Source organism: Nesoenas mayeri, assembly GCF_963082525.1.
Source record: "Nesoenas mayeri genome assembly, chromosome: 1".
Classification (NCBI taxonomy): Eukaryota; Metazoa; Chordata; class Aves; order Columbiformes; family Columbidae; genus Nesoenas; species Nesoenas mayeri.
Window position 1 is genome coordinate 62,295,105 of NC_137541.1, and position 16,501 is coordinate 62,311,605.

General features: G+C 46.6%; 1 protein-coding gene across 1 annotated transcript in view; it reads right to left on the reverse strand.

Annotated features, from left to right (window-relative positions):
- Positions 1 to 11,013, reverse strand: part of HIPK2 (homeodomain interacting protein kinase 2) — a gene marked incomplete at its 5' end in the record, with an annotated part of 91,468 nt that extends 80,455 nt beyond the window's left edge. The window contains one exon of the mRNA XM_080363810.1: positions 9,917 to 11,013. Within this exon, the coding sequence (XP_080219936.1) occupies positions 9,917 to 11,013 (1,097 nt within the window). The remainder of the gene's footprint in view (positions 1 to 9,916) is intronic.
- Between the last annotated feature and the right edge of the window lie 5,488 nt (positions 11,014 to 16,501).

A 16,501-nucleotide genomic window follows, 5' to 3' on the forward strand; every position in this document is an offset into this window, starting at 1 on the left:
GTAGAAGACATAAGTCAAGTTGCCACCCAGGGACTCACGGTTTACTTTCCAACCCATTGCAGCAGAAGCACACTATCCTGTTTAGGAACCGGCTATCTCTGGTTTTGAAGTCTCCAGATAATGGGAAGAGGGAAATCTCATCTTCTTTCCTCCCACATATTTCCTTATATGGAGAAGAGTGACTTCCAGGTAACCATCTCCTGTAAAAGGATTTCTCCTCTCCAGTTATTAGTCACTTCCCTTTTATTTATTCCTCTTAGAAGAAAAAAAAATTCACAGTATATACACACATGCCTCTCTTCTGACTTTTTTTCCCCCCCTTTGTAAGGCACCACAGAATAACCATTGTTATGACCTGGCCTAAGAGGCAAAGGACATTTCATTGACTTTCCTCCTTAAACAGGTGACAGCTGTGGCTCTAACTCAGCTTAAGTCAGGCCACAGGATTAGTGGTTTTCAAGGAAGATAACTACTCTCAACTGCTTGGGAGTCACTCCTTTTTCCCCAGCATGACCAGGAGAAGGAGGCAGCTACTGAGCCCCCACCTGAGTATTAGGTGCCTTTATATTAGCTTAGGCTAATTTGAAGCATCAGTACAGCAAGTGGCTTGAGAAGTTAAGACAGAAACTTTGGGGACTGAAATCACAGCATTGAGGGGTCTGAAGCTGTGGAATGTATAACCCCATACTAATCGTAGCATCTTCAGGTAATTTCTCTCTTCTGGTAATGACTCATTCATTTATAAACCCACGTCAGTCACTTTCCTACCCTCATTGCCAATAAGCAGCAGAGCAGAAACACCTTCCAATCAGAAAATGCTCTTCAGGGTAATACAGCTTTTCAGTCGCACTGTGCTTGGGCCTAAAACCTGTGAACCTAATGAATGCACAGACGTACACAGTAAGCTGCCTCCATGTTACACGTAAATCCCTTGCCTGCACTGAGCAAATGTACAGGGGGAGGCAAAAACCTGATAGGATTTAAATACGTGGTACTTGAGTAAAGCATCCATGAAATCCTGTGCAAACTGTGTTGCTAATGCTGCTTTTTCATATTCAGAAGCGCGGATGATGAATCTCACTACTTGTAATTCTTCTTATTTTCACACTTGGTGCACTGATCTCACGCCAACAGCCCCTCACCTCACTCTGCTTCTCGGCAGCTACCGCTGCCATTAGCCAGCTACCGCCCTGACCCAAACAAGTGTTCCAATAAGCGGAGAGGGACATGGAAAATCACACCTCAGTGTGCGTCTGCAGTGCCTTCTCCTTCACTGACAACCTCTTGCTGGAGTAACGTCTGTGGGTCACTACACTGCTTGTTCCTACAAGCTGCTGCTGATGCTGCTGGTGCTCAGTCACTGGAGCTGAAAAGAAGAGCACACTTTCCTCTGCTCCGTTTCCTTTGCGCCTGGCGAGGAAGCAACTTGAGTGGGAGGAGAGAAAGGAGAGCAAACACAAAACCACAGAAGTAAGCAATGAGGAGCAGAGACCAAACTTTGTCTTTCGTATACATGCAAAGAGCTGACTCCGATTGTAAATGGCCCTTGTTCTAGCCCCGCTAATTGCACTGCCACTCACACAAGCGGCTGCAGAAGCAACTACTTGCCACCGTACTGAGATAGGTTATTTCCTAGCCCCTGGTCTGAGCAAAGGTATCTTCACCAAAAGACACTATGTTTTTTACGTGCTACAGAGATGGAGTCTGAAGCACTACAGCCAATAGCTGCAATAGGAGGATTCTGAATTCTCTTAGGTAAATAGCTCTTTTTAAGTAAAACAAGCTAGTAATTTGTAGCTGTTTCAAACTTGCCCTGGTACAGTAAATATGAGAGTGACCTTGATTTTTCACATCATTTCACCAGGCTGCAGCCTTAAAGGGACTTGCTGTGCTTATAAAGCTTGAGAGAAGAAAACTAGACAGCAGGAAATCCTGTGACAGGCTTGTTTTTGTGATCATGTATGAGAGATGGTAGCAAGAGAAAAAAAAAAAAAGCCAAAAAAACCCTAAATACAAAACCACCTGTGGCCAACCTGCAAGTAGTGAGACTGGGACTTCTGAGCCTCTCACTGATGCTCCCGGCATTACCAAAATGACTCTGGCAGCAAGCGTAGATAAGAATCATAGAACCATATAATAGTTTTGGTTGGAAAAGACCTTTCAGATAATTGAGTCCAACCCTAACCCAGCACTTTCAAGTCCACCTCTAAACCACATCCCTAAGAACCTCATCTACACATCATATAAACACCTCCAGGGATGGTGACTCAACCACTTCCCTGGGCAGCCTGTTCCAATGTCTGACAACCCTTTCTGTAAGGAAGTCTTTGCTAATATCCAATCTAAACCTCCCCTGGCACAACTTGAGGCCATTTGCTCTCATCCTATCACTTGCTACTTGGGAGAAGAGACCAACACCCTTCATGCTACAGCCTGCGTTCAGGTAGTTGTAGACAGCGATAAGGTCTCCCCTCAGCCTCTTTTTCTCCAGGCTAAACAGCCCAGTTCTGTCAGCTGCTCCTCATCAGACTTGTGCTCCAGACCCCTCACCAGCTTCACTGCCCTTCTCTGAACTCTCTCCAGCATCTCAATGTCTTTCTTGTAGTGAGGGGACAGATTAAAAAAAATAAAGGTTGATGGATATTTATGTCAGGAGTACCCAGATGACCTCATGTAGCAGTACATGGACAGGTAATGGAGTGTATTTGCTTGCTGCTTCCTCTCTGCAAGCCCTCTCGAAAGCACACAGGAACTCGAGCTCAGCTGCATTTGAAGAGTGTTTGTTTCCAAACCAGAGAGTGTTGCTTTTGGGGAGCTCAGCCCAAGGCCTGGGACTGCGTGGCACCAGGAGGTGTGAATGCCCACAGAGGGAATGCGTGCTTACATGGGAATGTTACGGAGTGGAGGGGATGGAGGGGAAGAGGAGCCCTGTTCTCCAAAATCATGTCTCTTCAGAGCTGATGTGGAGAAGGAGGGTGAGCTGAGCTGCCCCAGTATGGACAGGGCACCTGTGTCAGAGCTGGTGGTCAACCACTGAGCCCTAGTCAGCAGTGCTGCCATCACAGCTCTGCCCCTGCGCTGAGGGTGAACAGGGCTGCCTGCACCCAGAGGGCTGCCCTTCCCTCCATGGGGATCGCTGACACACTTGAAACCTGTGGCAGCCTTGGGAAAATGCTCTTTTTTTAAGAAGCAAACATGCATTTACCTTCTCTTTCCCGTGTTTTGCTCACTCTTTTGCACAACTGCCACTCTCCTAAAAGAGGGATCTTCAGCCATTCACCTGCTCCCAGTGCTCATCGCCTCACCTGAGGCCACTATCCTGCTGCCTGCACTGGTTGCACTGGCAATTCTAGCCCCTTTCCACAGCTAAGGGGAAATTAGAACTTCAGGCAGGGAAGAGAAACCGTGGAAATTAGGAACTCCTAAGAAATAAAACTTTCTCATGCAAGTATCTCTATCAGTGATAAGAGAAAAGCAATGCAGGAACAACAGGGTCAACAGGTGGCCCAAAGCCCAGATTTCAGGGTGCTCTTAGGGTCTCTGGTTGTTCCAACAATTAATGGTGAGTGTAACAGTCAAATCTTTTCTTTTTTTGAAAAAAATCTTTGCTTAGTGGGGCTTTGCCAATCAGTTCCCTGTGGTGTTTGACTTCATTGGACTATGGCAAAGGTTTTGCAACTCCAGCTGACTGGTGAGGACCAGAGGCCCTCCCCTGTGGGGCAGCATGACCCAATACAAAACCAGTGCTCCCAACTCTGGTACCTGCCTCTGGCTGCCTTTCACGGACTTGTCTCTGATCTACAACATCCCTAATGGATTAAGCCCTGACTGCGGACACACGGGTTACTCCTTTTCCAGCCACCAAGACAAAACTGAGATCTGCAGAAGGAATATTTATTTTCAGTCCTACATCTTTGCTGTATAGGAGCTGTTTTCATACAGGGGAGAGGGGGCAGAAGGGAAAAACACCAAGGGAAATGGTAAGAAGGTTTCACCAGAGAAAACCTTAGGGAGACTCTGGTCTGAGGAGACTGTTTAGGCTGAAATATTGGCTTTTCTCTTATAAATTAGACTCCAGAAAAGGAGCTATTTTGGAATATACAGTGTGTATCTTCTGTTGGATGCACTATGGGCATAATGCTGGTTACTATCCCTGCTCTGGGGTGACATATGCACAAAGGAACCTGGCGAAGAACTATCTTTCCTTTTGTTTTGTAAAACAAAAAACCAACCTGGACTGATTATCACAGAGATGGGACAAAGCCAAAACGTTTCAGCTGAATGTCTGTTCCTTCCAAAACTTGGTGGTCTACGTACAATGAAACCGAGATTCAATTAATCCTGATGTTGGTTTTGCCCCCCCAAAAAAAAAAGTCTGCTGAATTTTGGTTCTGAAAAAAAAAAAACATCCGAACTCCAAACATCCTTGGGAGAGAAATGAAAAACTGCTTAAAATAGTACAGCCTGAAGTCTGCTTTCCTCCACAAAGTGTTCTACAATGTATTGCTTCTTTTGCAAGCCTGCAGTCCCATCAGGCCTGATCATCACTAAATGAAACCCCAGCTTAGACTTCAGCAATGAACTTGGTTGTTTCACTCCAGTCCCCAGAAGAAACATTCCTCCTCAAACCATCTACTAACCTGCTCTTTACCTCGGAGAGGCAGAGTCAGTAAAGCAGTGAATGTTGCAGGTAGGACTGGAACAGCCTGGCAGAAGAACGAGACTCCCAGGGCTGCAAAAGCAGTCAAGTCTGAGATAGAGATGTTTTTGCAAATCCGGAATGGCGGAAGTTTTTGAAATGTAAGTGCACTGTTATACAAGGACATAACAGATGTCAATTCACTGAGTAAACTAATAAGCACAGCCTATCCCTGCTGCCATTACTACTGCCTCATTTAAAGGGCAGTTTTGGCCAGAATGACGCACGCTCTGAGTCATACAATTGGGAAGAGGTTGTGATGCTTTGGCTCCCTGTCAGCACGGCTAGAGCACTGATACCTGCGATGGCACGACATCCACGTGTGGCAAGACAGATGAGAGATCCAGTTTAACCACCTGCGTCCCTCAGGACCCCAGTTAAAAACACAACTGCCCACAGCCTCACTATTTACTCCAATTAGCACTCTGGGCAGCAGACAACATGTGCATAGGCCTTTATGCCTGCATATTTTCTTGTGGAGCCTGAAACTAGACTGATAAACACCTTTTCAGACTGATACTCAGCTTCATTCTCTGTTATCTGAACATTTCATTAAAGGCCACTTACCTACAAAGCAGACATCTCAACCCATGACCAGACATGCCACATACTAAAGCCTTTTGAAAACAAGGAACTACATTTATCGGTTAAAAGTTTAGGGCTGACAGCCATTACTTTATATCTCCAATATTTTGAAAATTCTAAAATACTTAAATCTCATAAAGTGATTACGCCATTAATTAGTGAAATGCTGTTATCACTGGGGTGCAACACAGCAGCTGTTTGAGCTGAGCAGCAAAGAAAAGCCAAGAGGGCAAGAGAGCATAGTGGTAGTGTCCCCAAGAGAAGCTCTTCTGCTCTGAGCATCCCAGCGCTGCCATGCCATGCTAGGGAACGCTCTGGCTCCAGCAAGGGAGGACTGCAGCTCTACCCACCACCCCAAACACCCCCTCTCCCAGAGGGTAGCACCCCTTCTTCCCCCTGGGTTTGTGAGTGTGGGCTCTCATGGAGCGAGCACCTGTGGCAGCCTGAGTCCTGCGTGTCTCAGGATGTGTGTTTTCCTGGGAAGCTGTTCATACATGGATTGGCAACCCAGAAGGGATCTCTCTGACCTCTTGCAGAACGGAGATCACAAAGCCTACCTCAATGATCTCCCCTTCAAACTGCAGCATAAAAAAGGAAAAAATAAAATCCCATGAAGATACCTTGTGACGCAGCGGCTGTCACAGCTTTTTGATCGGTTGTTCTGTGAACCGGCTTTCATTTCTAGCCTAAGCACGTCTGGCTGTAAGTGCCAGCCCTGCTCCTTCACTGTGAGCTGGGCAGAACAGCCCTCCACCTGCAGCTTCGGTTCCTCACACAGGCACCTCCAGACCATGGCTGTGTTACCACATCACTCCATGAAGAGTCACTGATCAGACCCAGGCTGACTCAGCTAGTGATAAGTGACAAGACAAAGGACTGTGGTGACTGGGGGGAAGGCTGGGACCATTGGCCCAAGCAAAGGGGAATGCCTGGATGGCCACCAGCCAGGTTCTACACGCACAGGCTAAGGATGCTACACGAGAAACGCTTTGCACATCAGTGGGTTTTGCACCACAAGCTGATGATGGGTGGGAGGAAGGAGAGCGATCCCTTTCACAGCACTCCCCCTTTTAGATGACAACTCTCACCAACACAGTACTGAAAACATCACTCACTTGGGTGCAGCAGCAGCACAAGGGGCAGCCAACAAAACTGTGATGGGGTGGAAGAGTCCCTGACCAGCCCACCAGCACTGGCGAGAAGCTCCAGAGCTGCGCAGCCACCGGGGCTGATGCAGGTGACCATGTGCCACCGTGGGGCTGGGTGGGCAAGAGGACTCTACCCCGGTCCCTAGTCTGCTCTGGCGTCATTCCCCTTTAGTAAAGGACTCAGGACTGGGAGCTTTAAGCTCTCACAATGGCTGTGACATTCTTTGTCGTTTCGGTGCGGAGCCAGTGGCAGGGCGCAACATGTGCCTGTCCCCCCACCCCACCAGGCTCTGGCTGGTGCTCATCCCCTTTGCCAGAGGCATGGGCAAGCGTTGGGGATGTGACAGTGCTGCCCTCCCAGATGGGGCCTCTTGGTTGCAAGGAGAGGTTCCTGCAAGGCCCACCTTAGCCTGGCATGTCCTGCCTCTCTCGAGCCCCTCTACAGGAGTGAGGGAGAAGAATCTATAGAGTATCAATTATGGCAGCAGACCCAGCCTGGAGGAGGCTTTGTCCTCTGACAGGGATGGGAGCTAAATTTTGTTCGACTGAAGACATTCTGATGATCATTTTTAAAACCTTCTGTCCCACCCCACCACCTCAACACTGTCGCGATCCCTCCGGAGAGCACTGCCTGAGCCTGACAGAAATATCCCTGGTGGGACAGAAATGTTGCAGATGTTGGGGTGCCCGGAGAGGCCCCTGCAGCTCAGTACCAAGTTTGCCCACTGTTCCTTACACAAAAAACTGTGCTGAGGGATCCGTTTTGTCTTCAGAGCACATTACACGTGGCAGCCATGGCACATGGCTATGTGGATTCGTGTCAAGAAAGAGCACTGAGTTTGTCTAAAGACACTTCTGTCTTCCACCTCCAGGAGAAGAAAATAGGGCTATCGTTTAAAACAAGAAGAAAGGCCTTACATTGCTCTGAGAATGGCCAGGGTCCCACACAATGTTCCTCATTTGAAAGGATTTGGCCATCACATTCTTGAGCGTAGTGTTAAACAACAACCAAAAAAAAATTAAAAAAAAGGCAAGTTGTTAATAAAATATGGGGACAATCTGGGAATTTGCTCCCAAAAGCCTGTGATAAAAAATCTCCAGCTGAGAGCCGACCTCTTCATTATATTCCCCAGGGCTCTGCCTCGTCTTTCCTTAAATGCATGGGGTGCAGGGCTTCTGTCACTTCTTTGGCACGCCTGCTTAGAGTCTGAGAGGTTTTACTCTGAGGAAGCTTTTCCTTCACGTTCAGCTTAAATGTGCCATTTCTTGAAGTCATCCCCTTGTCTTTTATACTCCAGCAAGCAAAACAAGTGTAAATTAAATGGAAGACACATGAAATCTTTATAAAGCCCTATGTTTCCTCTAGCATGAAAGTTCCTTCTCTTTGGAGTGGAATGGGTCTTTACTCTGTGCTGTATTTTTCCCCATCAGAAAATGAAGAAGAATATAAATTTTCCTCATGACTTGAATTTAGCTTCATCAGCACCCCCCTGCTGATGTAATTCAACCCAACGAGATTTTTCTTTTTCTCTCTTTTTTTTCTTCTTTTCCTGGTGAGCTGCTGCCCCTTTCCCCCTCCTCCCATCAATTCAGGCATGGAAAACAAGGCAGGAATTAGACAGACAGAACTTATTATCTAACAAACTGCAAACTCAGACTGGGCAGGAATAACATTTAAAATATAAAAAGCAAATTTTATCAAGCCTTTTCCTCCCCAGAGACTGCCACAGAAATGTTCCTTGTTTGTCGCTGAGAATGAACCATTTTTCTCTTTCATTTCTGCTTTCTGTCACATATTTCATTTTGGCTGCCCCTTCTGTCTTTCAGCTAGGGAACCAGGCTGCTAATGCAGAATCGCAGATAACTCAACAACAAAATGCCTGCATTATCTCCTTTTTTTTCTTCTAGTCTGCCAGGTAATTGCAACCCTAAAAGCTTTTGCATATTTACTACAGAAACATGTCTCTCCTGGAGGATGGGACTGTCATCAGGTAGAATATTTCATTTAATAAGCCTCTTCTGAGGTATAAACTCGGGTTGGGGATTTTTTTCTGGCCTCCTTCAGAGCAAAGGACAAGCAGATAAAAATCAGCTGCTGCAGTGCTACACTGTCAAAGTTCCTGTTCCTGTGGAAATTAACTCTTCCCAAGCTCAGAGCTCAGGTATTCTTTGCCACTGTGATATTTATGAAGTAGGAAAATGGCCTGTTAACAACTCGTGTTGTTTTTTTTGTCCCCAGTCCTCCCCACATATAAGCCAGATTTCTTTCCTATTTACAAACAGAGCAGCTACCCTGCTTTTCTGTAACCCATCTGATGAGCTGTGGATGCTGCCAGGACTGATTTTCATTAAATCAGTCATCAAGAAGAATCACATTTTCCCTCTTCACCCCTATTTCACAGTATTACAACAACAAAAACATGACCTGTACATTCCTAAATTCAGCTGTCATCTAAAAACAAATTCCCTTCCCCCCTGCCCCTGCTATTTCCCCCACCCCTGAGGTAGCAGTGGAATTGCTTTTCTTGGTTCTTGGGTTGTTGAATCAAGCTCACTGGTACCAAAGAGAGCATCTGAGGAGAGCATCTACAGAGCAACTGTGTGTCTTGGAGTCAAGACAGAGGGAGAGGATGCCCATCCAGGGATGTTATAAGAATAGGCTGCTTTGCTGAAACTGTTCAACAGACTGAAGAGGGAAATACCTGGTTCACACATTTGGCTTTGTGCACACCTACGTGGAGGTTAGAACTCCATCCTCGCACATCACACACCTGTAATTAAAGCACTCTGAGTGGGAATAGACAGTTCACGGCAGGTCCTCAGTCCAACACTAAATAACTGACAATATTCATTCATTCCTACTGCCAACTTCCCACACGGAGAAAGGTGTTTCCAGCCCGGCCAAGTTGCCCGTTCACCTGGAGCAGAGCCAACAGGAGCCAACCGGAATACTCTCATTGACTCTAGCAAGCTCCATAGCCTATGTGAAAACTACTCTTAGACAATGCATCTTCTGCATCCACAGAGTCTTCCTGCAGGCCAACCTTATTCTTGTAAAGCCTCTGGTTTCATATATGAATAAAAACTGGAAGGCACAGCTGAAATATGGATTGTTTAGGTTAAGGCTTTTCTGAAACCAAGAACCTACTTGCATTGACCTGGAAAGGAAATGTGAACTCTCTAGATGTATCACCTTTTCTGGAAGTGGTCCCAGACAGAATTAAATATGGACAGAATTGAAAGGGTTTCTAAATTGTAACAGGCAAACTCTGTTTTTACAACAGTTTATGGTTATTTACAATGGTTTTCAATGCAAGTAAACTCCAAGAGGTAAAAATACAATTTTTTCTATCACCAACAGCCATTCAAAGAGCCATCCCAGTTTAGGATTAAGGGATGACTCTCACTTATTTACAGGAATGTAGGAAAATTCCCATAGGTAAAACATTTATCCCAGTAATATGCCATAAGCCCAGTCTCTTACCTGTAATATCTGGATTGAAGGTAGGTAGAACACACAGCTTTAGACACATGGCTAGCTGAACCGAAGTCTATGACCTTGACCCTATATGGCTGTCGGGATGGGTCTACCAACATGATGTTCTCTGGTTTGAGATCAGCATGAATCAGTCCCAGGCTTTTCAGCTTCATTAGGGCAGTTGCTACCTGCTGGAGAATTGGTCGAATGTACTTAAGGGGCAAGGGACTGAATTTGTTTTGTTTTAGGAAATCATAGAGGTTCTGCTCCAACATTTCAAACACCAAGCACGTGTGATTCTTGTGCTGGAAGCACTCGTATGCACGGACAAAGTTGTAGTCATCCGCACTTTCTGTGCTCAGCCGAGCCAGGATGCTCACTTCAATCTGGCCTTGCCGGGCATAGGAAGGATGGTTTTTTAGGATCTTGATAGCCACAATCTCATTAGTGCCACGTTTCCAGCATTTGACTACTTGTCCGAAGGTTCCACGGCCAAGAAACTCTAACACTTCATACGTGTTGGTCATGGAACAGAGCACCTCATGTTGCACCAGCTGGTAATCCCCTTCGCTGTTGGAGCCACTGTTTTTGGAGGTGGCCGTGGAGGTGGTGGCAGTGGCTACAGTGGCCCCACTGGCATTGTTCTGAATCATTGGCGGATGCTCTTCAATGATCTGCACGCTGCTCGTGTTCTCGATCTCCTCACTCTTGCGCTTAAGTCCACATTTTTGGTAGGTGTCCAGAAGGCTCACAGTGCTGCGACGCATCAGGTTGTGTGGCCCGCCCAGTGTTTGCCCAGACACTGCAACCACACCAGAGGTGCTGTTGGCGGATGTCACCACGATGTGCCCCGTGCTTGCTGGGAAGATGATGGTCTGTTCGTACGGGATGCTGGGGTTGGGGATCTGGAGGGAGGCGTTGACGGCTGCTGCGGCGGCTGCTTGGGAGGACTGCACGTTCTTGCTCTGGCTGTAGACTTTGCTGTGTGTGCCGTACCCAGTCATATCCCAGTTCGAACTCGGCTCCACTTTCAGTTTCTTCACGCTACAGAAGGCACTTGACTGAAGGGTGTGAGGAGAGAAAACTTGCACATGCGAGGCCATACCTGCAATACAACATCAGAGTGAAACCAGGGTGTCAAGATGCCCTCCACAGCTTTTTTCATTTGTTCCGTAGCAGGAAGGGAAACTGGGATACAGACATCAGATACAGCACACGCGCACACACAAAAACCAAGTTCTGCCAGAAATATGTACTTAACACAAATAAAATATTATGCTCTAAAATAAATCATTACCCCTGATTGAACTATACTAACAACAACAACGACTCCTGCTCTCTTGCTCTCCCTCTTCTCATTTTTAATAACAGGAATGTAAATGTTATTTTTTCCTCCTCTGCCTAAAGAGACCCTTATTCCCATTGTCTCCAGGCATATATCTAGCTCTCAGGAAGAACTGATGTCAAATACTGCAAAGTATTCTGCCTGTGGAGGCCAAATCTCAAATCCTCAGGCTCATCCTACACTAAACAGTTTGGTGGATCTGATTTAAGTCCTCTGTTTATTCCCATAAAACCACTGTGTAGCTTCTGGCCTGCAGAGAGCCAGGATAGGCCCCGGAGATGATAGACCATGATGACAAAACGGAGATGCGTGGACAAGTTGCAGAGTCAGGACAGAAGCAGCAGCTGATGTTTCAGGTTACTTGCCAAGTCTGCGTGTGGGTATCGTGCACAATGCTGGTCTGTGCTCAGGGACACTGGAGATGGGGGTTACTTAACATGAGCTTCACTCTGTGCTCTCAGTTCTCCCAGATTTATAGAACTATGTTCATCTATCCTTACTCACAGTGACAATACCACTACCAGAAAGCAGATCCCCTGGAAATGAACGGCATTGTTAATGAAGCAAACGTACACATTAGCATGTGGCAGAACTAGGTCATAATATAACTTTAATTTTTAAGAAAAGAAAAAAATGTGTTGTACTGCAAGCTTCTTTGGTTCTAGAAGAGTTAATGGCCTTCTACATCTTTATTAAAAAAAACCCCTACTGAACAAACAGAAAAAGAAACCCACAACCTCATAACCAAAGTGAAAATAAAGTATGACTGAGACAGACTTACTGAAGGATTCTGAGTAATATTCCATTGAATCAGAACACACTCCTATTCAGGAAAAAAAAGACGTCCACCGAGAAGTGGACATCTAAGTCCTGTCTTGCTGCCAGCTTCCCCTGCCCAGGGTAGGGATGGCACCGCTGGGGCAAAAGTATTGTGAACAGCACAAATCTATAGCGATTTCTGGGGAAGCAGTCAGCCCCCGGTAGGAGTTAAAGCAGAAAGGCACAGCCTCCTTCGCTCTTCTGCCTGTCGTCAGTGTTTCTTTTTAATAAACCAGAATGACTAGGGAAGAAAAAGACAATATGCTGAGCTGGCACCGTTGCTGAATTATTAAGCAAAAACATAACCTTGACTTGTTTTCAACTTAAAAAAGTTAAAAGCTGCATGAATGCTTCAGTGACAAAACCACAACAAACTCTGCAGTGCACATGGATGACTTCTTCAAGGGGAGACCTGAGAGAATTTAACACTCGGCTCCCCCTCCTAAAAGAAACTCGTTCTCCACTAGTCATGTGGCTCTTCAGAAGATTTCTGGAGCTCATGTGTAGACATACACTCACACATGTGCATGCATAAATATATACACTCATCTAGAAAAAAAGGAACGTTACTCCACGCTTCCAATGCACGGTCAAGCAAACACACCTAAACACATCCAACATTCCCAGCAGCTCAAAGCCCAGGAACTGCTCAGGAGAGGGGCACTGTGATGAGCCCAAAACCATCGTACACAGCTATACAGAAGTAACCAGCAAAACAATCACTCCGGCTTGCTTCAACACTCCCACCTTAATCCCTGCCGCAGTGATGAACTTCTGAAGACAGGGCAGATGCAGAAGAAAACCCTTATCAGGACACATGGGGAAACCCTCACACTGCTGGAACATGGAATGCAGAACCCCACTAACCCCACTCTAGCAACAGAGCCCTGCAAACCATGGTGTGTCCTCCTTTGCAGACATGGCCCCTGTCTTGAATGTGATTTCTGATGCCATTTGCTGCAATTTGTATTAACTTCCCCCCACCAATCTGCTTGGCAGCAACCTCCAGGGTCCCTGACACTAGGTCCTTAGGACCCTCAAGCTCCCCGCCCCTCTAAGTGCTTTCTCTCCCCTCTCCTCCATGGAGCAATGACGTTGCCACGAATGCTGTATCGTGTAGCACGCAGCGAGCTCAGAGAACTGCAGCAACATTACTCAACTTGGCATCCTGGGCACAAATATCGGATGTGAGCGAACCAAAACTCTGCTTGTTTTTCCACTGATAAAGAAGAGTCACGGTGTTCCTTCCAGTACAGTACCGACCTGCCTGGAGAGTGGGGTTGGGTTGATGTATGTTTTCCCCCTGGATGTGAATAATAAGGCAGACGTAATTGGTAACATATTGTGGACCTAGCAGAGGTGTAATTTATAGCTTTATGGCTTTCATTCCATGGTGTGCTTGAGCAATATCTTTTCATACAAAATAAAACCAGAAAAAAAGATTGACGCAGAAGAAGGAGAGAGGTTCTTCTCACACGCTTCTCTAAAGATAACACCAGAAAACTCAGAAACCCCAAATTAACATCAGGAATGTGAAGCGCAGCAGCTTCAACTTTCTCAGTGCTGCTGTAAAAATCAAGATAATCACCACCATTAAGAGACAGACTTTCAACTGGTGCAAACTGGCAGGGCTCCAGTTGATATCAGCTGACGCTAAAAACAAGGTCAGCAGTCACTCAACGTTGTCAACGTCAGACGGCCGCCTGTGCCCCTTGGTGAAACGAGTTGTTGTTAGGGTCTGGTTTCCACATCAACAACAAGTCCCTTGCTGTCCCTGCAATGCTGCTGGCAGCCTCAGAAGGGGGACAGGAACCGGGGACAAACACTGATCCACACTGCTAGCCCAAAAATGAAGGGGATGGAGGAAGCAGGTCTGTCTTGCAGCTACAGGGAGGACTTTGGACTTCTCTGCTCTCACTTCTATTCTCCTGAGAGGTTAAATCTCATTGCAGGAGAAATATTTTTTCCCCTAAAAAAGATATGAAATGTTCATCCTTCCATCCAAAATTATTTTTTCACATTTCAGGTTTTAGGGGCACATGTTGTAAGGAGAATAACTTGGCCACCTCTTCAGTATAGTCCAGTACCAAGAAATTACAGGCTGATCGACAGCTTGGTGATGGGAAAAGAAGGCTTCTGCAGCGAAGATGTTTTTATTGCAAATTTGCCTGTGCAGCTAATGTGAGAAAAACACAGTCCTAAATTCTAAATTTCCTGAGGACACTATCAAATTGTGCTAGTGGCATGTTCTTTTTTTTTCTTTTTTTTTCCTTAAAAAATGCATCTTTACTTCATGGCAATAGCAGAAATAGTAATTAATGTGAATAGAAGTTGGATGGTTTGTTGCAGGGATCAAATTCCTCATTACAGCCTGTAATATGATTTACAACCTCAGCCTTTTGATTACGTAGGCCAACATCGGCTTGCCACGAAGTCCGTGATCAGAAACAAGCTGTCAGTAATGTGGCGATCCAGGCCCTGCGACAGTGATGCCCCCTGAGCATCGCCCAGAGCTCATCTCTGGGGCAGGAGCATCCTTGCTCCTGGAGTCTCAGAAAGGCAGAGGGCATGGAGGGAGAGGGACAGGCAGTTCCACTTGGGAGAAGTCCTCTTTAACTCCGGTCTGCCAAGGAAACCCTTGTGCAAGGCTGGGTGTCTCTTGCTACCTCCCTTTGACCCAGGGAGGTCCTAGCAGACACCTTGCCACGTTTTGCGTGCGACAGCCTGAGGCTGGCCCCTGGTTCCTCTCCTTTTTGCCCTCCGACAGCAGCAGAGAGCGTGAGGATGCTCAGGATGAGCAGCCATGCCCACTGAGCACACCTGTTTGCCCAAAGCCTGGCTCAGCAGCCCCACCTGTGCTGGCAAAAGCTTTTTCTGGATGAAAGCAAGTGGTGACATGGACTGAACCGTCCTGGGCTCAGGCTGGGTCCCTGCCTTGGCAGGGATGCTGGGCAGCCTCCTGCAGCCCCAGTTAGCCAGCCGGGCTGCAGCCAGGACTCTGCAACAGCTAAATACAAGCCCGGAAGAGTGCAGGACTAATTTTTATATCACCCCTGCGCACAGTGAGTCTCTGGGCTGGGAGCAGAATCAAGCTTGGGCACTATGCATTAAATAAAATTGATAGCTCCCTTCTTTAATAATGAGTTTTAGTGTAGCCATTTAAAGCTCTCACACAATTGACAGTAACTGGATTTAATGGGGCCTCCCCTGTCCTTGATACGACTCATGTAACTCTCTGTAGCATCCACATGAGCTGAAGTATGTGGTGTGCAGCCAGGGGACAATGTCAAAAGAGTCTGAATGACTTTTATTAAAAGACTTCACTTTTTTTTTTCCTGAGAACTCCTCCCACGTCAGCTTTCACTTAATAATAATTTAGCAGGTGCTATTTACAATTCAGATGGCCCTCGTCTGCACGCATACACAAATCATGCAGCCGCCTCACTTGTACTTCCAGCAGGTTTCAGGAAACCAAATGAGGCAAAGCTCCCTATCCACCCACGTCACCCCAAAGGGCAAAAAATACACGTTGGGGACTACGGAAGGAACAGTTTGAAAGTCACTGATGTTTTCCTCTGCTTTACTCCTAGCACTAACTGCTGATTTATAAACCTGGCCTCTGCGGTGGCAAGAGACCAAGCCCCTGCCCTGTATTAAGTAGGCAGTAAGACCTTCTGAAGTACCTGCAGAGCTGCCAGTGCACTGTAACCAGCGGCTGCTTGCTGACTGCCACCAGAACGACAGTGCCTGCTTGAAAAATGCCGTCGAAAGCACATGGTGTGTGTTCAGCATATAAATGATGCACGCAAGACACTCCTGAAATAAATATCTTCCAGTTCTCCCCAGAGAGGCACAAGCCTGCAAACTCATATGCACACCCAGGTTAAGGTGGCAATGAAAATGGGATCTGCTAAGTATGGCTGATGTATTGCACCTTCAAAATAGCTATGTGTCTCCAGCACAGCACTCTTCCTCACATCGGCCTCTGTGTGGCCTCTTTGGAGGCTTTGTCTCCACTACCACTGTGCTCTTGGAACCTCCTTAAAGTTTATGTCCCTGGAGGCTACACAAACTCCTTCCCCTATGCTCCCGAATGTTTGGAGACAACCTCAAAGTGGAGTTCAGACCTCAATAGCCTCAGCTCCTTCCTGTTCCTGGTGAGCAGAAGATGTCAAGGGAACCTTCGTTCCAGGTGAAAATATCCCTGCCCTCCTGCTCTGCTTTTCCTGTCCTGCTAGTAAAACTGTATCGTCCTAATTAGTACTTTCCTAAATGCTTATGTAGCACAAAAACAGTTCTTATAGATGTGACACAGCTTGTTCCCTGCAGTGCTCCAGACCTGGCTTTACACAGCTTCAACCTGCCGTGTTTGATCCACATCCCCTGGCCAGATGAAAAAGCAAGACTTTCAAATGCACGGAGTAGCC